This window comes from Gossypium raimondii, chromosome 6 (genome assembly GCF_025698545.1).
Source record: "Gossypium raimondii isolate GPD5lz chromosome 6, ASM2569854v1, whole genome shotgun sequence".
NCBI lineage: Eukaryota > Viridiplantae > Streptophyta > Magnoliopsida > Malvales > Malvaceae > Gossypium > Gossypium raimondii.
In genome coordinates this window covers 1,156,241-1,183,886 of record NC_068570.1, presented here as the reverse complement: position 1 = coordinate 1,183,886, position 27,646 = coordinate 1,156,241, and the positions used below count along the sequence as shown (strand labels likewise).

General features: G+C 32.5%; 2 protein-coding genes and 2 pseudogenes across 2 annotated transcripts; all 4 read left to right on the top strand.

The window, feature by feature from the left end:
- Window positions 1–404: 404 nt before the first annotated feature.
- On the top strand, window positions 405–2,334 carry LOC105772629 (cytochrome P450 CYP82D47). Its single transcript, XM_012594023.2, has 2 exons — window positions 405–1,368; window positions 1,505–2,334. Exons 1-2 carry the CDS (start codon window positions 427–429, stop codon window positions 2,159–2,161), a joined length of 1,599 nt encoding a protein of 532 aa, XP_012449477.1. The 5' UTR covers window positions 405–426; the 3' UTR covers window positions 2,162–2,334.
- Window positions 2,335–8,873: 6,539 nt separating this feature from the next.
- Window positions 8,874–16,757, top strand: LOC105771650 (cytochrome P450 CYP82D47-like; annotated as a pseudogene).
- Window positions 16,758–19,654: 2,897 nt separating this feature from the next.
- Window positions 19,655–21,519, top strand: LOC105771649 (cytochrome P450 CYP82D47; the record flags this gene model as incomplete). Its single annotated transcript, XM_012593067.2, has 2 exons — window positions 19,655–20,620; window positions 20,775–21,519. Coding segments are annotated over 2 exons (1,599 nt in total), but the record flags the coding sequence as incomplete, so codon positions are not given.
- Window positions 21,520–24,270: 2,751 nt separating this feature from the next.
- LOC105772631 (cytochrome P450 CYP82D47-like) lies at window positions 24,271–26,321 on the top strand (annotated as a pseudogene).
- The last annotated feature ends 1,325 nt before the right edge of the window (window positions 26,322–27,646 follow it).

Here is a 27,646-nt window from a genome sequence, read left to right as displayed (position 1 = left end):
AATATATATTCATAAATATAAAACAAATTCAATTAAACAATGAAAATATAAGAGAATCTTAAATGTATTAATTGGAAACAATTTTTATAAAATATTTTCAAGAAAATTACCAAATAACAGAAAATATTTTATGCCGATTTATTTAAACACCATAAAAAATTAAATTTTTAGAAAAATAAATCATTTTTCAAAAATCAATTTTTTTGAAAATCATTTTCAAGAAAATAAATGGAGCCCAAGATTGGAATTAGTATAACCTGTCGTCTTTCTTCACATCGCAGTACTTCGTTGATTTTCTTATATGGCGTCAAAATTCCAATATCAGTAACGTAAGTTAGTGAAAGGTCAATATACGATAATTACGTCAACACAACAATGCATATATATGCCTTGTCTGTATCTTAGATTGAAAGTAGAAATTTGGCGATGGATTATTCCCATTCACTCACAGCAACTTCAGCTGCTGCAATCATTGCTTTTCCACTACTATTTCTTTTCTCTTTTCTATTGATATCAAGAAGAAACACAAACTCGAAGAAAACAGCACCAGAAGCTGGTGGAGCATGGCCTATTATTGGTCATCTACGCCTCTTAGGAGGGTCACAACCACCTCACATAAGCTTGGCTAACATGGCTGACAAATATGGAAGAATCTTCAGTATCAAGTTGGGTGTCCATAGAGCTTTGGTGGTGAGCGATTGGGAGATTGCGAAAGAATGTCTCACCGTCAATGATAAAGCGTTTGCCTCTCGTCCAAAACTTGCAAGCTCGGAAATTTTGGGTAACAACAGAGCCATGTTAGGCTTTGCACCATATGGACCTTATTGGCGTCAAATACGCAAGGTTGCCACTATTGAGCTCCTCTCAAATCACCGACTCGAATTACTTAAACATGTAAGGGAATCCGAGGTGAAGACATCTCTGCAACAGTTGTACCAGCTGTGGAACAAGAAGAGAAGTGCTAACTCCGATAAAGTATTGGTGGAGATGAAGGGATGGTTCAAAGAAGTTACTCTGAACGTGATTATGAGGATGATTGTAGGGAAGCGAATTCCAAATTCCAGTGAAGGAGGTGAAAACTTGAAATGGAGGAAATCGATGGATGACTTCTTTGTACTAAGTGGAAAGTTCTTAATATCAGATGCTTTGCCGTTTCTAAGATTCCTGGACATAGGTGGAGACATCAAGTTCATGAAGAAGACAGCGAAAGAATTGGACCAAGTTCTGCAGGGATGGCTACGAGAGCACAAGCAGAAGAGAGCTGAAAATAAGGCAAACGGTGAGGAAGATTTCATGGGAGTGATGCTGTCTATTCTCAGTGAGGCGGAGGAACAACATGCTGATACAGTAAACAAAATCAATTGTCTAGTACGTGCATATCTCTTAACCAAATAGATTGTGATTAATGGCAATTTTTTTTGGTCAAGATTGCTATTAATAACATACATAAGTTGGAAATGCCATTATTTCATTGTTGATCTTTTCATGGTATTTGATGTAACAGGGACTTATCTTAGGCGCGGAGGATACCACATCCATCACATTGACATGGGCCTTATCTTTGCTACTCAATAATCGTGACAAATTGAGTAAAGTCCAACAAGAACTAGATGTCCACATTGGTAAGGATAGACTACTTCTGACCGAATCAGACACCAAAAACTTAGTGTACCTTCAATCCGTCATTAAAGAAACTCTACGCCTATATCCTCCTGCTCCGCTCTCTGTGATCCATGAAGCCATTGAAGACTGCACGGTTAATGGATACCATGTTTCAGCTGGCACTTGGCTTATTATGAATCTTCATAAGATTCATCATGATCCACTTATATGGGCAAACCCTTTTGAATTTCAACCTGAAAGATTTATAACTACCCACAAAGACATTGATGTGAGGGGACAGAATTTTGAACTAGTTCCATTTGGAAGTGGTAGAAGAATGTGCCCCGGAGTTTCATTTGCACTTCAAGTTTTACAGCTTACGTTGGCTAATGTGTTGCATTGGTTTGAGTTTGAAACCCCATCAGGCATAGCAGTCGATATGCATGAAGGACTTGGGATAACGAGTTCTAAAGCAACTCCATTAGAAGTTCATATAACTCCTCGCCTTCCTGCTTTTGTTTACAATTCCACTAACTCCATTAGAGCTTACCCTGGGTAATTTGCTGCATTGGTTCAAGTTTGAAACTCCATCAAACAATCCAATCGATATGTCTGAAGCAGTCAAATTAATGAGTCCTAAAGCAACTCCATTAGAAGTTTATATAACTCCTCACATTCCTACTTATGATTACCTATAATTATAATAAATAAATTGTTAGTATTATTACTATATATATCTTTTTGCTGATTTAATATATTTATTTACTTTGAATAAATAATTTTATTCAAAACATGCATTATCAATAATCGTGTTGAAAGAACATTTCAACATACTAAAGCATATGAGAACGAAAGTCGATTGGAACCTTACCCCTGTATTGGTGGATATCAATGTACTACTAAAGCATCAAGTTGGAGTTGTTTATTGGGCTCTTCTAAGAAAAAATCACAGAGCTCATTTCATAAAGATATAATTTTAGCTAAATCATAAATTTAGAGTTGTTATGCCTCCGCTGCTTGGATCTACACCTCAAGAAAGCTCCACCTATTACTCGGACATATCTTTCGGGAACATTCCTTGACCTAACAGTCATATTAATTTATGTGAGCTCTACTCATTAATCGTCACTACTCAACCTCACTATCGTGTTTCATCTAAAGTGATTGAAAGCACGCCCAATCGCCACCCTATCTAAATCTATGGTGACAAACCATTTGGCCCCTTATTCCTGACTTGCTAATAGAGACATGACATATTGCATCTCGAGATTGTAGCTAAGGGTTTAAAATCTCTCAAATCTAACTAGAAAAAGGGACTCTCTCTTTCTCTCTGCTCCTTTCATTCCTCCTTCAACAACCTAACCCGATATCAACACCATCTTCATTTGAACACCTCCTATGGTGGTTGTCTACCTTATACCCAACGGAGTGAATCGCCTAATTCCACTGTCATTTCTGTTTTATCAAATCCAAGCATTAACGATTGATAAAGTAAGTGTAGACTCACTCCTATTCTGATATTTCTCCAATACCAAACTCAAAACCAAATATAAGATGTTATCTAAACTCAACCATATCAACACGAAAACTACTACTATCATCCTTACAACTATTATGCTAAACGATATTCATGTCAACAAAGATATTATAAAGCCTACCCAAACTATTAAATTAGACAATTTGAATTAAAAGTTGATTTGAAATTAAATGCTTTTATCGTATGTGTCATTAAACGGAGCTTTCTACATTAGCATGTAACTTGTTAGATGGAGCTTTCTAGCAGGCAGGGGCTTGAGCTTGATCCCCACTTGGCTAAAGGGTATAGTACCCTTTTCAATCCCTTTGAAAATTAATTCTTAAATATTATTCTTAAAATTAGTCTACAAGTTTATCTTACTCGAAAAAAGATTAAATTGTTCAAAAAAATAAAAGTGTAAGGACTAGTTTTAACAAATGGTAAATATAGAAAAATTGCGTTAAAAGAAATGGAGAAGGGAGGAAAAGAGAGAGAGAAGCAAAAGAGAATGGAAAAAATAAGGAAAAAAAAGAAGAAAAAATAACATAAAAGAAAAAATGAAATTTCTCAAAATGAAAAAATATGGGGACCGATAATAGAAATTAACCTAAAATTTTTGTTTGTAATGATGATTTAATGTGCCACACCAGTTTACCATTTATATCATTAATGACAATCAACGACTCAATGACGATAACTTAAGTGACTAAAATGTAACCTAAAGTAAACAAAATGACTATTTTAGTTGTTTACCCATAATATTACTTATTTTAATTACGGAATGACATTCATATAATTTTCTAACCAAGTTAGTGACCGATTGACTCATACACCAACTTGATCCGGAGTTTAATAATAGTATAGATATACAACTGATGGAACTAATAAAGTGTGTATAATAAAATTAAAATATATACAAATATCAAAATAAAATTTTAGTTGAGTTGTAAATTAAATATTTTAAATAATGTAATTGGTGTGAGTTTGAATCCCATAATATCCATATTTTTATCTGTTTTTTACGTAAAAGATTAAAATACCCTCATAGTTTAATTAAAAATTAATGTCCAATTAATTCGTGACACCAACTCGACAAAAAATTAAAAGTAATATAGATTTAATTAATTATTATCAAAATTAACTCAATATAAAACAGTTAAAAATCAGAAAATATCCGAATTTATATTACAAAAATATGAATAGAAAAATCTAAGATAATTTCAAAAAAAAATCCCACACATGTACTTTAATATTTCCGAACACTGCCAAGCTTCAATAGGCTATGTATACTATTGTTTGTCAAAAGTAGAAAACGTGGGTGGATTTTGCGTGATCCTTTAAGATATGTACTTACTATTATATCAACATTTAGTTCAATTACGTGATTAATCTCTATATTATGAATTTAATTCTTGTATTTTAATTTATTTAATTTTCAATTTTAAAATTTTAGTTCTCATCAAACGATAATTATTACATTCATTAAGTTTTGCTATTTTCAAAATCGATCACGAAAATATATTACCATATATGTAATGCCATGTCTTATTATTTTCAAATCTTACCCACTAAAAATTCAGTTAATGGATTAATGACGGTCATTTACGTCAAGAATGAAATTTTAATTTTAAAAAGTACAGGGACTTAGAATGATCTAATTGGAGAATATTGACTAAATTTACAATCGCACACATAATACAAGACTAATAATTGAATTTAAACAAACGGATTTAACTACTGTTTATTGGGTTAAGACTAGAATTTTAAAATTTAAAAAGTTAAGAGACTAGAATTCACCAATTCAAAAGTATAATGATCAAAATTAATCAAATTAAAATGTATGGGTTAAATCTGTAACTTTTACAAAGTAGAGGGACTAATAACAAAATTTAACCTTAATTAAAGAAATTATTGTTCCTAGAGTGTGGGGGAATATATATGCAGGTCACAGTTTTCATTTTTAGGCACCAAAAATAAAAATTTACAACTTTGGCACTCCTAATTTACCTTTTCCCTCATCTCTGCTACTCACATTCCATTTCTTATCTTAATATTGAAGTGGGAATCTGGCGATGGATTATTTCTATTCACTCACAGCAACTTCAACGGTTGCAATCGTTGCTTTTCCACTAGTACTTTTCTCTTTTCTGTCGATCTAAGAAGAAACACAAACTCAAAGAAAACAGCACCAGAAGCAGTCGATATGAGTGAACTGTGAAGCACTTGGGATATCAAGTTCTAAAGCAACTTCATTAGAAGTTTATATAACCCCTCGTCTTTTTTTTTTTTTTATGATTCCATTAACTAATTGGTATTTTAATTTTATTATAAAATGAGTAGAATTCAATAAATTTCTAAGGTACTATACTCGTCATGGAATAATACCATATGCAACTTTTGGTATTTTAACTTTCTTGAAAAAAAAGTAGAATTCAATAAATATCAAATATTTCAAGGAAAAGTGGTTTGCCCAAGTAATGTTAGTCAATTTAATTGTAAAGACATGAATGTCCCTTGCACGATATGAAATCCATCAGTCCAATTCAAGGAGACGTAAAGTATCGCACTACATGTCAAATCAAGACCAGCTCTTAACAGCATTTTGATTGATTGTTTTCAGAACAAGAAAAATGGAGAGAATTGATAATGGAAATGGATTGATCATTGATGTATGGGTGGTGACGAGGGGGAAAAGGGTACTTCACTTTACATAAAAAAAGATCACGATCTTTGTTCATCACAAACAAAATATAGGCAATAGATTTAGCTAATAATAAATTACAATTTCTTAAAACAACTATAAATCCAACTCCCTCAACTTAATTAATCGCTATGGATTCATTTCATTCAACCCCAACACCTTCAACCCTTGTGATAATTGCTTTTCCATTACTGCTAGTCTTTCTTTTCTTTTTTCTATGGATATTAAAATCTAACCCTACAAATATAAATAATGGGAAACTAGCACCAAAAGCGGGTGGAGCATGACCTATTATTGGCCATCTCCGCCTCCTAAGAAGGCACAGCCACATCACATAATGTTTGGGTTTTGAAAACAAAACAAAGAGAAAAGAAGCAAAGAAATGTATGCAAAACAAATTTGAACAAGAAGAAACTGAAAAATGAATCTAATTATCATTTCAAAATTTCATTAAGTCAAAAACATATAGGTTACAAAGTTGTTACCTAATGTGTAACCGCTCCCACTAATTACTTGACTAAAGTAAAGCTAAAATTACACACAAAATGTAGCTGACATATCAGCTATTACATCACATTGGAAATCATTCAAATCATCAACTAATCTTACTAACTTTAAATACAAATTAGGTAAAAATTAAAGCTAGTTACATATATATGAACAAAATGTTGCTGCTGTACTAGTTGAGCTTCAATGCTTCTTTGCTGTTGCATTGTAGGCTAAAGTTCAACACTCCTCCTTAGACTGTATGCAACAAACACCAATACTTCTTCTTAAGTTCTCAAATCTTGTAGCACCAAGAGACTTAGTTAGTATATCAGCAAATTGATTCTCTGAGCTGCAATGAATCAAATTAACTTCATTTGATTGTTCAGCCTCTCTAACAAAATGAAATTTTATCTTAAAATGCTTGGTTTTGACATGAAATACTAGATTTTTGGCTATGGCAACAGCTGACTGATTGTTAACTCTAATATCAGTAGCTTCAACTTGATTTTCATTCAAATCACATAAAAGTTTCCTAAGCCAAATAGCTTGATTAACAGCTGCAGCAGCTGCAATGTACTCTGCTTCTTCTGCAGATTGAGCAATAATTTTTTGTTTTTTTGAACTCCAACAAAAGACCTTTGAGCCAAGAGTGAAGAAATAACTAGATGTTCTCTTCATGTCATCAATAGATCTTGCCCAAACACTATCAGAATACCCTATCAACTTGAGTTCTTTTGCATTCTCAAATTTCACTCCATAACTCAAAATCCCTTTCACATATCTAAGAACTCTTTTGCCTGTCTTAAAATGAACAACATCACAGCAATGCATGAATCTAGAAAAAAGACTAACGTCAAACATAATATCAGGCCTAGTAGCTGTCAAGTAAAGCAGACAACCTACAAGGCTTCTATACTTTTTCTCATCAACTCTTTCATGGTTGCCTTTGTTGGTTAGTTTCTCACCTTGAGCCACTGGTGTGCTAACTGTTTTACAATTTGACATACAAAATTTGTTTAAGATATTCAAGGCAAAGGTCCAGTGACTTATGAAGATGGCATGATCAATTTGAATCACTTCTATGACAAGAAAGTAAGTCATTTCACCCAAGTCAGTCATTTCAAAAACATCTTGCATCTGCACTTTGAACTCTTTAATCAACTCCCTCTTGCTTCCAGTTATCAACAAGTCATCTACATAGAGTGACACAATCAGTAGGGTTTCATTCTCTAACCTTATTGTATCTAACCTTGCAACAGGGGCAAAGGTTTCTTAGAAGTCAATGCCATATTGTTGGCTGTATCCCTTCACCACAAGTCTTGCCTTGTGTTTGTTTAGAAACCCATCAGCATTGTACTTGACCCTGAACACCCATTTCACACCAATAATTCTCTTCTCTTGACCAGATGTGTCCTCAATAACATAGGAGTTATTATTGAAAACAAGTGAATAGCCATTCTCTATTAACTGACTAACACTAAGCAAATTTTGGTCTATTACAAGTACAAAAAAGACATCTGAAATTATTTTGTTACCTGACTTTATGTTGATCACAACATTGCCTCTTCCTTTGGCCTCAATAAGGTTTCCATCTCCAATCCTAACTTTGGAAACAAAGATTTTGTCAAGATCTTTGAATAACCCTTCATCTGATGCCATGTGATGAGTGCATCCACTGTCTACTAACCAGTCTCTTTTGACTTTGCTTGAAGTTGCAAAATAGAATGTAGTGAAAACATGCTCCTCTCGAGCTTGAATGTCCTCAGCAGCCTGAGCTTGATTCTGTTGCTGAGTTTGTGCCCTTATTTTGTTCTTGTAAACTTTTTCAATGTGATCAAACTGCTTGCAGCTCTTACACTGAATATCAGGCTTGTACCAACAGTACCTCTCTAAATTGTGGACTTTTTGTAGTGAACGCATGGTGGAAATTTCTTCTTTCCTGCATCCCTCTTTGGTCTCTCCCTTTTGTCAACAGATGATTTCTTTCTTTTGTAGCTCAAACTTAAGCTTTCTTTGAATTTTGCTAGAAAAGCTCTTTTAAGATGCTCCTCCAGTTTGTTGGCCCTTCTTTGCTCTAATGTATACAGAGTATTTATCAACTTAGATAGTGAAATGGTTGATAAGTCTCTTAAGTCCTCCAGTGAGGAGATTTTTTACTCAAATTTTCAAGAAGTGTTGTAATGACCTTCTCAACAACTCTGCTCTCACTAAAATCATCTACAAGGAGCCTAATGTTATTGACTGTGGTCATTACCCTATCAGAGTACTGCTTGATTATTTTAGACTCTCTCATTTTCAAGTTCTCAAAGTCCCTCCTTAGGTTGATCAGCTGCTGACTGGTCTTGTCTGACCCCAAAACTCTTCCTTCAACTTCTTTTAGGCTTGCTTTGGAGTGTCACAAGCCATTATTCGAGTGAAGATCACATCAGATACACTATGTTGCAAGCATGCCATTACTTTGTGCTTCTTGGCACACTCTTCGCTATGCTGTCTAATTTGTGCAATAGTGGGATTGGGCCTCAATGCAGCTGGTTCTATGTCATTCTCAACCACGTTCCATAAGTCATGTGCTTGGAGGTAGGTTTTCATCTTCACTACCTAAATGTGGTAGTTCTCACCAGTAAAGACAGATGGTGGTGGTAGTGTAAAGCTCATGTTGCAGTAACAATAAAAACAATAGCTTCAGTTTCTTTTTCTTCAAGGTTCCTCACAAAACAACTACCAACAACAAAGGCCCTCAAAGATGACAGGCCTTGTATACCATTTGTTAGGGTTTTGACAGTAAAACAAAGAGAAAAGAAGCAAAAAATGTATGCAAAATAAATTTGAACAAGAAGAAACTGAAAAATGAATTTGATCATCATTTCAAATTTTCATTAAGTCAAAAACATATAGGTTACAAAGTTGTTACCTAATGTGTAACTGCTCCCACTAATTACTTGACTAAAGTAAAGCTAAAATTACACACAAAATGTAGCTGACATATCAACTATTACATCACATTAGAAATTATTCAAATCATCAACTAATCTTACTAACTTTAAATACAAATTACATAAAAACTAAATCTAGTTACATATGAACAAAATGTTACTGATGTATTGGTTGAGCTTCAATGCTTCTCTGTTGTTGCATTGCAGGCTAAAGTTTTAAAAATAAGCTTGGGTAACATGGCCGAAAAATATGGAAGAACGTTCACTATCAAGTTGGGTGTGCATAGAGCTTTGGTGGTGAGTAGTTGGGATATTGCTAAAGAATGTCTCACCATAAATGATAAATCATTTGCCACTTATCCAAAGCTTGCAGCTTAGGAAATTTTGGTTATAACAATTCCATGATCGCCGTTGTGTCGTACGGACCTTTCTGGCGTCAAGTACGCAAGTTTGCTACTGTTGTGCTCCTTTCTAATCACTGGCTTGACTTGATGTCTAGGATCACCCCGATTAAGTAACGAACAAGTAAAAATAGGAGAAAAAATTGAGAAGTTGAACACACAAATTTAATGTGGAAAAACCCCTCCAAAGAGGATAAAAAACCACGGGCAAAGATAATTTTACTATAATGGAAAAAGAGCGAAGAGTACAAAAGATGGAGATAAAAACTAAACCCCGAAAACCCGAAAACAAAGAACCCTCAAAACGTAAACGCAAAATTCTCTAAATGTGTTATGAGTTCTAACCTAATGGGTGTGTTTTTCTAAGATTGTAAAAGAGCATATTTATAGGCCAAATTAGTAAGTCAAATAAACTATACTGATAAATGCTAAATATATTATACTAATAAATACTAAATCTTCTAGAAAGAAAATATATTTTTGTTTAACTTGACTTGCAAGCAATCTCTTAGAATTTGGGTCATACAATTCTAACAATCTCCACTTTGACTTGAATTCTTTCAACGCCATCTTTGCCAAAACCCGCAACGGGCCTATCTTGAACTATGCAGGAAATTAACTGAGTTGAATTTATGCTTAGAAGCTGGAAGATTTTTAGCCTTCGACTTGTGCACTGCCAAATCAAAACTAACCCGGGTCTGATTTGCACAAATACAGTGCCCTAACTTTTCAAAACCTGCATCCAAAAGAGAACCTCTCTTCAACGAAATGGTCATACCTTTTTCCCTCCTATGACCAAGTTGCCTCCGCTCAAAACGAGTTGACTTTGACTCTGTAATGGACGAGGGACGTCCGATTTCACCGGTCACTGTAGAACCTTCCAGAATATAAAGATTGCTAGTTCTTTTACCTTATAACAAAACGGGAGGTCCACGAGATACTTTAATGTCGCTCAACTCGATGTTGATTCTACATCCTTTCAAGTCTAAAATACTCAAGGAGATGAGATTCTTTTGTAAATCAGGTACATACCTGACATCTAAGAGTGTCCTAATCGTTCCATAATGTATCCTAATTTTAACAGTACCAATACCGATTATCTTACTAGATGAATCAGTTCCCTTGTGCACAACTTCACCTTCAATTGAACAGTATGTGGAGAACCATTCTCTATTGGGACATATGTGGAAAGAACATCCTGAATTTAGGATCCACTCAGACGTAAGCTTGGAGTTATCACTCGTTGACGCTAACAAGAAATCATCACCACCTTTATCAACCAAATTAGCACCAACTGCATCTTTCTCGTTACTCTCAGCAGCTCTTTTATTTCGCAGTTTATAACAATCTGCTTTGACGTGACCTAACTTTTTACAATAGCGACACCTTTTGTCTCGTTTCTTTGATGCTACCAAAACGGAAGCTTGCCTATCTGCTTTGCTATTCAAACCAAACTCATTGTTGAGTTTGTCTCTACTCAACGAATGACCCTTCACATCTTCGAACGAGAGTTTGTCTATGCCATAAATTAGGGTCTCCCTGAAAGACTTGTATGAAGAGGGTAAATAGTACAATAATAGCATAGCTTGATCTTCATCATCAATATGAACCTTAACATTCTTTAAATCATTTAAAAGAGTAATGAATTGGCTGATGTGATCTCTAAGAAGCTCACATTCGTTCATGGGAAACGTAAATAGACATTGTTTCAACACTAAACGGTTAGCTAGAGACTTAGTCGCATAAAGAGTTTCTAACCTTTTCCACAAGGCGAATGAGGTCTTTTCCATCAATACCTTCTGCAATACTGTATTCGCGAGGTACAACTGGATTGCAGACAATGCCTTTTCATCAAGCTCTTCCCATTCTGTTTGATTTAGATTCTCAGGCTTTTTCCCTGTAACAACCTTTTTCAAGACATTTTAAACTAGAATTGCCATTATCCGAACTTCCCACAGATTGAAATTTGTCTCACCATCGAACTTCTTAATTTCAAACCTTGTTACTGCCATCTCTAAATGGGCTGATCTATGAAAATTAAACTATTTCTGATACCACTTGTTAGAATCATCCCGATTAAGCAACGAACAAGTAAAAATAGTAGAAGAAATTGAGAATTTGAACACACAAATTTAACGTGGAAAAACTCCTCCAAAGAGGATAAAAAACCATGAGTAAAGATAATTTTACTATAATGGCAAAAGAACGAAGAGTACAAAAGGTGAAGATAAAAACTAAATCCAGAAAATCCAAAAATAAAGAATCCACAAAACGTAAACACAAAATTCTCTAAACGTATCATGAGTTCTAATCTAATGGGTGTGTTTTTCTAAGATTGTAAAAGAGCCTATTTATAGGCTAAATTAGTAAGTCAAATAAACTATACTAATAAATGCTAAATATATTATACTAATAAATACTAAATCTTCTAGAAAGAAAATATTTTTTTGTTTAACTTGACTTGAACTTGACTTGCAAGCAATCTCTTAGAATTTGGGTCACACAATTCTAACATGATGAAACATGTACGGGAATATGAGATAAAGACATCTATGTAAGAGTTATATCAGCTATAGAACACAGAGAAAAGTAGTAAGAGTGAAAAAAATATTGGTGGATATGAAGAGAAGGTTCAAAGGTGTTACTCTTAACATGATTTTGAGAGTTATTTTAGGGAAGCGGATATCAAATTTATACGAAGGAAGTGAAACCCTAAAATGGAAGAAGTTAATGGACGACTCTTTTGAGCTAGGTGGAAAGTTTGTATTATCAGATGCACTGCCATTTTTGAGATGGTTAGACATTGGTGGAGAGGAGAAGCTCATGAAGAAGACGAGAAAAGAATTAGACTAGGTTGTCGAGGGATGGCTACGAGAGCACAAGGAAAAGAGAGCTGAAAATGATGTGAATAATGATGAAGATTTCATGGGAGTAATGTTGTCTATTCTACGTGATGCGGAAAAGCATGATTTTGATATAATCAACAAAGCCACAAGTCTTGTATATGTAAATCTCCTTACTGCAATCTTCATTAGAACTATGTTCAAGTTACACTTTTAATGCCATAAGGAAGTTATGATGTTGAATATTAATTGTTGGTTTCAGGCTCTTATCTTAGCGGCAAAAGATATCACATCAATCACACTAATGTGGGCTTTGTCTTTGTTACTTTATAATAGTGGTGCAACGAGAAAAGTACAACATGAGCTAAAACAATAGGAGCTAAACATTCATATTGGTAAACATAGATTGTTAGTCATAGAATCAGACACCAAAAACTTAGTCTACCTTCTATCAATCATTAAAGAAACATTACGCTTAGATCCTGCTATTCTACTTTCGGGTATCCATAAAGCCATTGAAGGTTGTACGATTAATCATTTTTTTTTTGTTTCAGCTGGAACTTAGCTTATTTTCAATCTTCAAAAGATTCATCGTGATCCACTTGTATGGGAAAACTCTTTGAATTTTCCACTCGAAAGATTTATGACTACCCATAGAAACATTGATGTGAGGGGACAAAATTTTGAACTAATTCCATTTGGTAGTGGTAAAAGAATATGCCCTGGAATTTCATTTGCACTCAAAGTTTTAGAGCTTATGCTAGGTAATTTGCTACATTGGTTCGAGTTTGGAACTCCATCAAACGATCTAGTCAATATGTCTAAAGCAGCCAGTTTGTCGAGTCCTACAGCAACTCTATTAGAAGTTCATATAACTCATCGTATTCCTACTTATGTTTACCAATAATTATAATAATTAATTTTTTAGAATTATTACTATTTATATATTTTTTGTGGATATCAAAATTGTTAGTATATTGATTATTTATCGAACTATTATTATATAAACAATCAAAAATAAATATTTGGGCTACTTGGTGTTATTGGTGCAATTGAATTTGCTCATTTAATATTTTTATTTAATTATTTTTTGAATAAATAATTTTATTCAAAATATGCATTTCAATAGTTATGTTGAAAAAATATCAACATACCAAAGCTTCTTAGAACGATTGTCAATTGAAACCTTATCCCTGTATTGGTGGATATCAACGTACTACTAAAGAATTAAGTTGGAGCTATTTACTAGGTACTTCTAAGAAAATTTGAAAGAGTTCATTTCATAAAGATACAATTTTAGTTAAATGATAAATTTAAAGTTGTTATGCATTCACCACTTCTCAATCTATTCCTCACGAAAGCTCTACCTATTAGTTGAACATATCTTTCGGGAACATTCCTCGACCTAATAATCATATTAATTTATGTGAATTCCACTCATTAATTGTCACTACTCATTCTAAGAAGATAGCGAAAGAATTGGACCAAGTTGTGCAGGGATGGTTACGAGAGCACAAACAGAAGAGAGTTGAAAATAAGGCAAATGGTGCGGAAGATTTCATGGGAGTAATGTTGTCTATTCTTAGTGATGATGAGGAACACCATGCTGATACAATCAACAAAGCCACGTGTCTCGTATGTGCCTCTCTTAACCATTTTGGTCAAGATTGCTATTACTAAAATACATAAGTTGGAAATGTTATTATTTTATTGTTGATCTTTTCATGGTATATGATCTAACATGACATTGTCTTATGCGCAGAGGATACTACATCGATCATATTGAAATGGACCTTATCTCTACTACCTAGTAATTGTGACAAATTGAGTAAAGTCCAACAAGAGCTAGATGTCCACATTGGTAAGGATAGACTACTAGTGACTGAATTAGACACAAAAAACTTAGTCTACCTTCAATCCATCATTAAGGAAACTTTATGTCTCTACCCTCCTATTCCGCTCCCCCTGATCCATGAAGCCATTGAAGACTGCACGGTTAATGGATACCATGTTTCAATTGGTACTTGGCTTATTATGAATCTTCATAAGATTCATCATGATCCACTTATATGGACAAACCCTTTTTAATTTCAACTTGAAAGATTTATGAATACCCACAAATACATTGATATAAGGGGACAGAATTTTGAACTTGTTCCATTTGGAAGTGGTAGAAGAATGTGCCCCAGAGTTTTATTTGCACTTCAGATTTTGTCATTTACACTAGCTAATGTGTTGCATTGGTTTGAGTTTAAGACTTCATCAAACAAAGCTGTCGATATGCGTAAAGCACATGGGATATCGAGTTCTAAAGCAACTTCATTAGAAGTTTATATAACCCATTGTCTTTTTTTTTTTATGATTCCATTAACTAATTGGCATTCTAATTTTATTATAAAAAGAGTAGAATTCAATAAATTTCTAAGGTTACTTGTCATGTAATAATACCATATGCAACTTTTGGTATAACAACCTAATTTTCAGTGGTGTCAGAAATAGTGATTCGAGATCACTAAATTCGACTAGTGAGTTTTAAAATTTAATGAATAAATACATATGAGTCAAGTGTGATTGTAGAAGAATTTTGATTAGTAAATTTTGTGATTTAAAAACAAATTAATAAGTAAATTTGGTCTAAAATGAGGTATCAAAACCTCGAACTCATAAACCGAGCCATAAATATTTTTAGAAATATTTATAGAGTGTCACTGAGTTGGTGTTAAAGTTTTGTTAGAAAATTCTAACGTTTGGATGGTCAATTAATTAAAAAGAACTAAATTGAAAATAGTGCAAAATGTGTTAAATTATGATTAAATAGCTTAAGTGACTAATAAGGAGGGATTTAAAAGGCAATTAAGCCCAAATTATATGGGCTGGATGGTTTGGGCAAGAAAATCAGCAAGAAAATAAGGAGAAACAAGGGAAAAATTAGAAATTTTGCAAATTAAACATATAAAACAAAGACAAAATTGAAAAATCTAGAGATTTCTTCATAATTCATCAGCAAAAATGCCATAGGAGGTCTGAATTAGTCTGTTTTCTCATATTTTTATACCATGTGAGTTCAATTCTTTCTTTTTCTTTGAAATTTTTTATGTTTTGTGACTTTACAACTAGGTCCAACTATTTAATTCATTAGTTTTTTATTCCATGGGTGATTTTGTAAGTTACCATGAATAAGTGCTGGAAGTTTATGATGAATTATAATATATTTTAAGCTTTAATTTCATTATATTTTGATTTTATTAAGTGATTTTAGTAGAAAATGATTTTAGGACCTAATTGTGAAAAAGCTAGGAATTGGGGTTTTGTATTGAAATTATGAACATCAAAGGCTGTATAATAGCCTAAAATTATTAGATAAAGTGTTATTTGAGGAAAATTTGTTCAATTGAAATGTTAATTGAGTAGAGACTAAATTGTAAAAATTATAAATTTTGGGGTAAAAGTGTAATTTCAAAATTAAAGGGCATAAATTGCGAAGTGAATTAGTATTGAATTATATGCTAATCAATGGAAAAATTTATATTATAGATCGAGAATCTGAAGATAAACAAGGAAAAGAAAAAGTCGTTGATTAGTCCTTAAAATATTACAACTCCTACAAATTGGCCTAGGTAAGTTCATACGGCTGAACTTTTATGATTAATTGTTAATGTGGTAATGACATAATATATTAATTCGTGTATTGTTGTTGAATTATGATTATTGTAAAAATGTGAAAATCAAATTGTAAGTTCAAATTAAGGGATACGCAGGATTGAGTATGTACGCTCAGTAACCAGTGATGAATTAACGAATAAGTCTGGTGGATCCATGGAAAAGTGTGGAATGTAGGTAAGTATTTCAGTAAAGTAAACCATATTGAGTTGTGAAACGTAGGTATGGTATTTCAGCTAAGAAAACCGTACTGAGTCGTGAAAAGTAGGTATGGTATTTCAGTGAAGAAAACCATACTGAGTTATAGCATTGTAAAAGATTCAAGCAAATCGTGGCACTGGGCAAACGATGTACTCAAATCCGTAAGGCGAACCTTAATTAGACAAGTATTTGTAAGTGCAATTGAAGCTAAATGTTGGAATATAAGTTGATATCTGATATTGAGCTCGATTGAGTAAATTCATTGTTTGAGATTGCGGTTGGCAGGAAATGTTGTATTATACTTGTATTATACTGGTAGTGAAATTTTGGTAAGATTTTATTATGAGCCTATGAACTTACTAAGCTTTCTGTAAGCTTACTTGTGTGTGTTTATTATTTCTTGTAGATTGACGTATATATATGTTCGGAGGATTGGATCTACATCAAGGATCACACTATCCAGATTTACTCCGGTAGATTTTGTAAAACAACTTTTTGATTTATATGGCATGTAAAGGGGTTGAAGTAATAAAGTAATAGTATGAATGATTAAGTATGCAAAGTAAATCTGAATGTGATGGTTGTGTTAGATATTGAAATATACATGTTTTAGCTTGAAATGGTTGATAGGTTGGACTTTATTAGTATATAAATGTGTTTTTGTGCAAGAGGATAGTATGAAGGTGAGAAAAGTGGACTTAAATGGTCCGATTTTGTGTGTTTGATTGTGTTTAAGTCCGATAATGCCTCGTACCCTGTTCCGGTATCGGAAACGGGTAAGGGGTGTTAAATTTGGTATTTTAACTTTCTTTAAAAAAAAAGGGTAAAGTTCAATAAATTTCAAATATTTCATTCTTCTGATTAAATTTTATCATTGTTTCATGGAAACTAATTCTTTTAAAGTTCGTGATAGCTATTCCAATAATATTCTCTCAAAAATTTAAACTTAAAATTTTCATTTGGAAGTGTATTATGTTTTATCAGGTTTTCATTTTTGGTCCTTTATTGCTGAGTTCAGTAGAGTATTGATTACTTTACTCTCAAATATTGATCGACCACAGTGCCCTTTTCAATTTCGGTCAATTAATTTGTGCAACATTCTAAATTATTGTGAGTCATATTAGATCGTTCTTGAATAATTGGATTTTTTGATCTAGTGTATCTTTACATTATGTAAAAATGGTAAATGCATAATAAAAACTTTTAATGAATGGTCAAAACAAACAAAAGAGAAGTATATTGCACGAACCGCAATATGCTATAAATGTATGTTTTGTGATGGCAACATAAGATTAATTTAATTTATTTGTATTATTGATGAGAGATATAATTATTGATGAGAAATATAACTATCTGTTATGCATTGTTTAGGCAATAAATAGGTTGCATTGTGGTACATATGTGGTATGCATTTTGATTGCTTTTGTAGGAGTGTTTATTGATATTTTACTTTGTATTTTTATACTTTTGTGGTACGGATTTTATTGGAGAATAATCATTGTTGGAAGTGAGGTTGTTTGAGGTGAATGATTGTAATATTAAGAGTATCTTGTTAGGACTGCAATTATCCATTGTATAATAGTAAGTTTGGACTTTAGCAATAGGGTTTTAAATCCATTTTTAAATAAAAACATTTACTGATTAAGGTTTTGCAGACTAGAATTGATAAATCCAAACTGTGTTAACAAACATCACGATTTGGGCGTTTGATTAATAATGGTAAAGAAAATTAATTAGTTATATGTTTGAAGACATTTGACTTCAGTTTGAGTTGATTAAAGTGTAGGTATCTTCTTGGAAGCGTATTATGAGTGGGACTCTTTCTAAACCTCATAACATCAACTTATGATATCAACTTGATCAGAAATTTAAATAATATAAATTTAATTAATTATAATCAAAATTAACTCAATAAAAACCAAGAAAATATCCGAAAAATCCAAGATAATTTCAAGAAAAATCCCACGCATGTGGATACGATGTTTTAAAGTCCCAAAACTGAAAATTTTGGGCACTGAAAATAAAAAATTTGCAACTTAGGCACTACTGTTACATACTTTTATCATTTTAGTCACTGTCATTATATTCTTTTACCATTTGAGCAACTCGCCTTTAATTTTCCATTAAATATATTCATTTTAGTCACCCAAATTTAGAAGCTTTTCATTTTGGTCACTCATTTTATCTTTTTAATTTCTTTTAATTTTTTATTTTTAAGGATCAATTTTAATTTTTTTTCAGTAAAGGAGAAAAACTGAAAATTTAGAGGAAAATTCAGGTTAGAATTTCCTTTATTTTTCTTTTTAGAATTAATTTCAGTTTTTTCCTCAATAAAATGGAAGGAAAAGCCTAAGATTTTATAGGAATTACCTAGGTTTTATAGAAAAAGATACTTTAGTTTTTACTGGAAAAACTAATTTATCTTTTTATTTTTTAGAATTAATTTTAGTTTTTTTTCCAATAAAAGGAAACACCTAGAGCTTTATAGGAAATTATTTGAGTTCTTATTAAAGTTGGGCGACTAAAAATGAGTATATTTAATGGAAAATTAATGGTGGGTGACTAAAATGATATAAAAGTATGTAACGACAGTACCTAAATTGCAAACTTTTAAATTTTGGTGCCCAAAATGAATACTTATAAAAGTTGAGTGACTAACTGAGTATATTTAATGGCAAATTAACAGTGGGTGACTAAAATGATAAAAAAGTATGTAACGATAGTGACTAAAATGATAAAAGTATATAACGACAGTACCTAAATTGTAAACTTTCAAATTTGGTGCCCAAAAAGAATACCTATAAAAGTGAGTGACCAACTGTGTGGTTTACCCTTTTCTTTATTTTGCATATCTATTTTATTGTCTTTATTTGGGATTTGTAATTGTTTTTTAATAATATTCGTCTTGAAGGTTTAAACTCGTGTTTTCTTTCTTAATAGTATAACGTATCTTACTACTACACCTAATACTTGTTAGTGGTGAAATGAAAAAGTAAATATGAAAATTATATATATTTTAAATCAATCCATCAAATATAAACTTTATTATAAGATAAACATAAAATGATTTATTTTAAATAATTTATTGTATACTAACAAAATTTACTTGTACCACATAATTTGCAATTTTAAACTTAAAAGCTTAAAAAAAACACAAACACACACCAAAAAAAAAAAAAAACAGAACACTTGTTTGAATGCAATTGGATGAAGAAGTTGACAATGTACGAGCTGCTATGACATGCACATTCCTTGTCCTATAACTCAAACTCCCTCATCTCTGCTACTCACTTTCCATTTCATATCTTAATCTTAAAGTGGGAATCTGGCGATGGATTATCTCCATTCCACTCACAGCAACTTCAACTGCTGCAATCATTGCTTTTCCACTACTTTTTCTTTTCTCTTTTCTATGGATCTCAAGAAGAAACACAAACTCGAAGAAAACAGCACCAGAAGCTGGTGGAGCATGGCCTATTATTGGTCATCTCCGCCTCTTAGGAGGATCACAACCACCTCACATAAGCTTGGCTAACATGGCTGACAAATATGGAAGAATCTTCAGTATCAAGTTGGGTGTGCATAGAGCTTTGGTGGTGAGCAATTGGGAGATTGCTAAAGAATGTCTCACCATAAATGATAAAGCATTCGCCTCTCGTCCAATGCTTGCATGCTCGGAAATTATGGGTTACAACGGTGCCATGATTGGCTTTGTGCCATATGGACCTTATTGGCGTCAAGTGCGTAAGATTGTCACTATTGAGCTCCTCTCAAATCACCGACTTGAATTGCTTAAACCTGTGATGGAATCCGAGATAAAGACATCTCTGCAACAGTTATACCAGCTGTGGAACAAGAAGAAAAGTACTAACTCCGATAAAGTATTGGTGGAGATGAAGGGCTGGTTCAAAGAAGTTACTCTGAATGTTATTATGAGGATGATTGTAGGGAAGCGACTTCCAAATTCCAGTGAAGGAGGTGAAAACTTGAAATGGAAGAAATATTTGGATGACTTCTTTGAACTGAGTGGAAAGTTCCTAATATCAGATGCGTTGCCGTTTTTAAGATGGTTGAACATAGGTGGAGACATGAAGTGCATGAAGAAGACAGCGAAAGAATTGGACCAAGTTGTGCAGGGATGGCTACGAGAGCACAAGCAGAAGAGAGCTGAAAATAAGGCAAATAGCGAGGAAGATTTCATGGGAGTGATGCTGTCTATTCTTAGTGATGCGGAGGAACTCCATGTTGATACAAGCAATAAAGCCATCAGTCTCGTACGTGCATCTCTCTTAACCAAACTGATTGCCATTAATATCATACAGAAGTTGGAAATGCTATTAATTCATTGTTGATTGCCATTAATAACATACAGAAGTTGGAAATGCTATTAATTCATTGTTGATCTTTTTATAGTATTTGGTCTAACAGGCTATCATCATAGCGGCGGAGGATACAACGTCAGTTACTCTGACATGGGCTTTGTCTCTGTTACTCAATAATCGTGACACATTAAGTAAGGTCCAACAAGAGCTAGATGTTAAGGTTGGTAAGGATAGGTTGGTAGTGACGGAATCAGACACCAAAAGCTTAGTGTACCTTCAATCCATTATTAAGGAAACGCTACGCTTATACCCTGCTCTTCCACTATCCCTGATCCATGAAGCCATTGAAGACTGCACAGTTAATGGATATCATGTTTCAGCTGGCACTTGGCTTATTATAAATCTTCATAAGATTCATCGTGATCCACTTGTATGGGCAAATCCCTCTAAATTTCAACCTGAAAGATTTATGACCACACATAAAGATGTTGATGTGAGGGGACAAAATCTTGAACTGATTCCATTTGGAAGTGGTAGAAGAATGTGTCCCGGACTTTCATTTGCACTTCAGAATTTGTCACTTATACTAGCTAATGTGTTACATTGGTTTGAGTTTGAGACCTCGTTCGATGAAGCCGTTGATATGCGTGAAGCACCTGGCCTGACGAGTTCTAAAGCAACTCCATTAGAAGTTCATATAACTCCTCGTAATCCTACTTATGTTTACCAATTATTATAAGAATTAACTTTTTAGTATTATTACTATTTATATCTTTTTTGTGGATATCAAAATGGTTAGTATATTGCTTATTTATCGAACTATTATTATATACACGATCAAAAATAAATATTTGGGCTACTTGGTGCTGTTGGTGCAATTGATTTTACTGATTTAATATTTTTATTTTATTTTTTATTTTTGAATAAATAATTTTATTCAAAACATGCATTTCACTAGTTGTGTTGAAAGAATATCAACGTACTAAAGCATATGAGAACGATGGTCAATTGGAACCTTACCCCTGTATTGGTGGATATCAAATTACTACTAAAGAATTAAGTTGGAGGTGTTTACTGGGCACTTCTAACAAAATTTGAGAGAGTTCATTTCATAAACATATAGTTTTAACTAAATGATAAATTTAGAGTTGTTATGCCTCTACCACTTCTCAATTTACTCCTCACGAAAGCTCCACTTATTATTCGAACATATCTTTCGGGAACACTTCTCTACTTAACAGTTATATTAGTTTATGTGAGCCTCACTTATTAATTGTCACTATTCATCTTTACTACCGTATTTCATCTAAAGTGATTAAAAGCACTATCAATCCCCATTCTACCTACACATATGGTGATAGACAATATGGCCCCCTTTTCTTGACTTGTTAATAGAGACGTGACATGTGTATCTCAAAATTGTAGCTAAGGGTTTAAAATATCTCAAAATTGACTAGAAAATGGCGCTCTCTCTCTCTCTCTTCCCCCCCTCTCCCTCCCTCTCTCTCTTAATATACATCATCTACATAAATAGAACATAAAATTCAACAGTTGACTTATTAAGATATTAATTGTATAAAAAAATTATAAAAGTATAATATCACTATAATTTTTTATAAATTATAAATAGCACGAGTCAAACCAAAATCTCACATAAGACATTAAACGCCCTTAACCATCATACCAATACATAAAGTTTAATATCATTATAATTTTATACTAATATAAGTGTATCATTTCCCTATATTTAATGATGATGATAATAGACAAGAATATTAATTTCGTGGAAAACAATAAGTGAACGAATTTCCTTTTTCATCTTCATTTTTTATTTGGAAATAAAAATGTGTTCCACGAAGATTACCAGGCTGGTTTTGTTAATGTAGAAAATAACGTTCTGTTTGTTTTACGAAAAATGTATTCAAAGTTTGATTCATGGAAAATAGTTTGATCAATAGAAAATGACTTATAAGTCAACTGAAAATAAGCCATTTTTCTTGTAAAATGACTTAGCGTAAGTCATTTTTTCGGAAAAGAACTCATTTATAGGTAATTTTACCTTCATATAAAAAATAACTTTTAGTCAAGCTTAATATTATTATATTAATAATAAATTTTATTTTTATTTTTAAAAATATTTAAAATAAATAAAATATTAATATAACATATTATAATTTTAATATTATTAAACATACATATTTAATTATCTATATCTAATCATATAATAAATTATTAATATAAATTATTATTTAATATATTAATTTTATTTTAATAATAAATTTTGAAAATAATAATTTTAAATAATTTCATATATTATTGAAAAATTCAATATTAATATTTTGATAACAAATATTTATTACAATTATAAATATATTAATAATAAATGTTTTGTAGTATAAAGTTTAAAATATGTCATAAGTCAATGTACTCTTTACAAATTCGAATTAGAAAGTTTAAATATTTAGCCCATCTACTCTTGATTTGAAAATCAAGTCCAATTGTTAACATTGCTTATTTTTTTGTTAATTTTGTCGATTTTAAATTTTCAAACAAAAATATTCACTTGGTAGTCATTTAACTAAAAATGAGGTTATAATTAACCTGAATTTAATAGAATATTTTAGTAGTAGTAACTGTTGAGCCTGAATTTAATATCTAAAAGTAAAACTAAATTTTCAAAAATAAAAGTAAATGGGCTAAATACTATAATTTTATAATATGATTCCACAAATCTATTATTTATGTTATTTTAGATATTTAGTTAGCGAGAGATGGTAGTGGATCGTCAAGGAAAAGTGGTTTGCAATATTTGTCTTTGGGTTAATTTAATTAATTGTCCCTAGAGTATTAATTAGATTTCAAATTAGTTCCTAAATTTTAAAATATTTTAATTGAATTCTTAAAATATTGGTATCGAACAAATCATATCATTACCTCAACTTAACCGCTAATTTAGATGTTGAATAATAGTTTGAATTTGACATAGAGCATATTCAAATTACGCAAACAAATTATAAACACATGTAAACTTATCACATAAACATGTTGGATATGAAAAATAAACGGTATAAAAGAATTTAGAAGTGTAATTTTTTAAGTTGTTATTGTTTGTATTCTAGCTTAATAATTGAGTAATATTATATATTTAATTTGATGTATTTATTTATAAATAAATTATTGCAATATATGAAAAAACATAAAATATATATTTATAGATATAAAATAAATTCAATTAAATAATGAAAATATAAAAGAATCTTAAATGTATTAATTGGAAACAATTTTTATGAAATATTTTCAGGAAAATTACCAAATAATCGAAAATATTTTATACTGATTTATTTGAACACCATAAAAAATTAAATTTTTTTATAAAAATAAATCTTTTTTCAAAAATCTTTTTTTTTTTGGAAATCATTTTCAAGAAAATAAATGGAGCCCAAGATTGGAATTAGTATAACCTGTCGTCTTTCTTCACATCGCAGTACTTCGTTGATTTTCTTATATGGCTTCAAAATTCCAATATCAGTAACGTAAGTTAGTGAAAGATCAATATACGATAATTACGCCAACAACACAACAATGCATATATATGCATTGTCTGTATCTTAGATTGAAAGTAGAAATTTGGCGATGGATTATTCCCATTCACTCACAGCAACTTCAGCTGTTGCAATCATTGCTTTTCCACTACTATTTCTTTTCTCTTTTCTATGGATCTCAAGAAGAAACACAAACTCGAAGAAAACAGCACCAGAAGCTGGTGGAGCATGGCCTATTATTGGTCATCTCCGCCTCTTAGGAGGATCACAACCACCTCACATAAGCTTGGCTAACATGGCTGACAAATATGGAAGAATCTTCAGTATCAAGTTGGGTGTGCATAGAGCTTTGGTGGTGAGCGATTGGGAGATTGCAAAAGAATGTCTCACCGTAAATGATAAAGAGTTTGCCTCTCGTCCAAAACTTGCAAGCTCGGAAATTTTGGGTAACAACAGAGCCATGTTAGGCTTTGCACCATATGGACCTTATTGGCGTCAAATACGCAAGGTTGCCGCTATTGAGCTCCTCTCAAATCACCGACTCGAATTACTTAAACATGTAAGGGAATCCGAGGTGAAGACATCTCTGCAACAGTTGTAACAGCTGTGGAACAAGAAGAGAAGTGCTAACTCCGATAAAGTATTGGTGGAGATGAGGGGATGGTTCAAAGAAGTTACTCTGAACGTGATTATGTGGATGATTGTAGGAAAGCGAATTCCAAATTCCAGTGAAGGAGGTGAAAACTTGAAATGGAGGAAATCGATGGATGACTTCTTTGTACTAAGTGGAAAGTTTTTAATATCAGATGCTTTGCCGTTTCTGAGATTCCTGGACATAGGTGGAGACATCAAGTTCATGAAGAAGACAGCGAAAGAATTGGACCAAGTTGTGCAGGGATGGCTACAAGAGCACAAGCAGAAGAGAGCTGAAAATAAGGCAAACGGTGAGGAAGATTTCATGGGAGTGATGCTGTCTATTCTCAGTGAGGCGGAGGAACACCATGCTGATACAATAAACAAAATCAATTGTCTAGTACGTGCATATCTCTTAACCAAATAGATTGTAATTAATGGCAATTTTTTTTGGTCAAGATTGCTATTAATAACATACATAAGTTGGAAATGCCATTATTTCATTGTTGATCTTTTCATGGTATTTGATGTAACAGGGACTTGTCTTAGGCGCGGAGGATACCACATCCATCACATTGATATGGGCCTATCTTTGCTACTCAATAATCGTGACAAATTGAGTAAAGTCCAACAAGAACTAGATGTCCACATTGGTAAGGATAGACTTCAGACACAAAAAACTTAGTGTACCTTCAATCCATCATTAAAGAAACTCTACGCCTATATCCTCCTGGTCCGCTCTCTGTGATCCATGAAGCCACTGAAGACTGCACGGTTAATGGATACCATGTTTCAGCTGGCACCTGGCTTATTATGAATCTTCATAAGATTCATCATGATCCACTTATATGGGTAAACCCTTTTGAATTTCAACCTGAAAGATTTATAACTACCCACAAAGACATTGATGTGAGGGGACAGAATTTTGAACTAGTTCCATTTGGAAGTGGTAGAAGAATGTGCCCCGGAGTTTCATTTGCACTTCAAGTTTTACAGCTTACGTTGGCTAATGTGTTGCATTGGTTTGAGTTTGAAACCCCATCAGGCATAGCAGTCGATATGCGTGAAGGACTTGGGATAAAGAGTTCTAAAGCAACTCCATTAGAAGTTCATATAACTCCTCGCCTTCCTGCTTTTGTTTACAATTCCACTAACTCCATTAGAGCTTACCCTGGGTAATTTGCTGCATTGGTTCGAGTTTGAAACTCCATCAAACAATCCAGTCGATATGTCTGAAGCAGTCAAATTAATGAGTCCTAAAGCAACTCCATTAGAAGTTTATATAACTCATCACATTCCTACTTATGTTTACCTATAATTATAATAAATAAATTTTTAGTATTATTACTATATAAATCTTTTTGCTGATTTAATATATTTATTTATTTTGAATAAATAATTTTATTCAAAACATGCATTATCAATAATTGTGTTGAAAGAACATTTCAACATACTAAAGCATATGAGAACGAAAGTAGATTGGAACTTACCCGTGTATTGGTGGATATCAATGTAATACTAAAGCATCAAGTTGTAGTTGTTTATTGGGCTCTTCTAAGAAAAATTCACAGAGTTCATTTCATAAAGATATAATTTTAGCTAAATCATAAATTTAGAGTTGTTATGCCTCCGCTCCTTGGATCTACTCCTCATGAAAGCTCCACCTATTACTCGGACATATCTTTCAGGAACAGTCCTTGACCTAACAGTCATATTAATTTATGTGAGCTCTACTCATTAATCTTCACTACTCAACCTCACTATCGTGTTTCATCTAAAGTGATTGAAAGCACGTCTAATCGCCACCCTACCTACCTAAACCTATGGTGACAAACCATTTGGCCCATTATTCCTGACTTGCTAATAGAGACGTGACATATGGCATCTCAAGATTGTAGTTAAGGGTTTAAAATTTCTCAAATCTGACTGGAAAAAGGGGCTCTCTCTCTTTCTCTCCGCTCCTTTCATTCCTCCTTCAACAACCTAACCCGATATCAACACCATCTTCGTCTGAACACCTCCTATGGTGGTTGTCCGCCTTGTACCCAACGAGGTGAACCGCCTAATTCCACTGTCATTTCCATCTTATCAAAACTAAGCATTAACAATTGATACAGTAAGTGTAGACTAACTCCTATCGTGATATTTCTCTAATATCAAACTCAAAACCAAATCTAAAATATTATCCAAACTCAACCAAATCAACACGAGAACTACTACTATCATCCTTACAACTATTATGCTAAACAATATTCGTGTCAACAAAGATATTATAAAGCCTACCCAAACTATTAAATTAGACAATTTGAATTAAAAGTTGATTTGAAATTAAATGCTTTTATCGTATGTGTCATTAAATGGAGCTTTCTACATTAGCATGTAACTTGTTAGATGGAGCTTTCTAGCAGGCAGGGGCTTGAGCTTGATCCCCACTTGGCTAAAGGGTATAGTTCCCTTTTCAATCCCTTTGAAAATTAATTCTTAAATATTATTCTTAAAATTAGTCCACAAGCTTATCTTACTCAAAAAAAATTAAATTGTTCAAAAAAAAATAAAAGTATAGGAATTAGTTTTAGCAAATAACATAGAAAAATTACGTTAAAAGAAATGGAGAAGGAAGGAAAATAGAGGGAGAAGCAAAAGAGAATGAAAAAAAAAAGATAAAAAAGATAAAATAGCATAAAAGAAAAAATGAAATTGCTAAAAATGAAAAAATACGGGGACCGATTATAGAAATTAACCTAAACTTTTTGTTTGTAATGATGATTTAATGTGCCACATCAGCTTATCGTTATATCGTTAA

Excerpts from the sequence above, each read along its gene's own strand:
- LOC105772629 (XM_012594023.2), top strand. The coding sequence starts at position 427 with ATGGATTATTCCCATTCACTCACAGCAACTTCAGCTGCTGCAATCATT. Across the intron at positions 1,369-1,504 it reads TAAACAAAATCAATTGTCTA|GGACTTATCTTAGGCGCGGA; the intron begins GTACGTGCATAT and ends TTGATGTAACAG.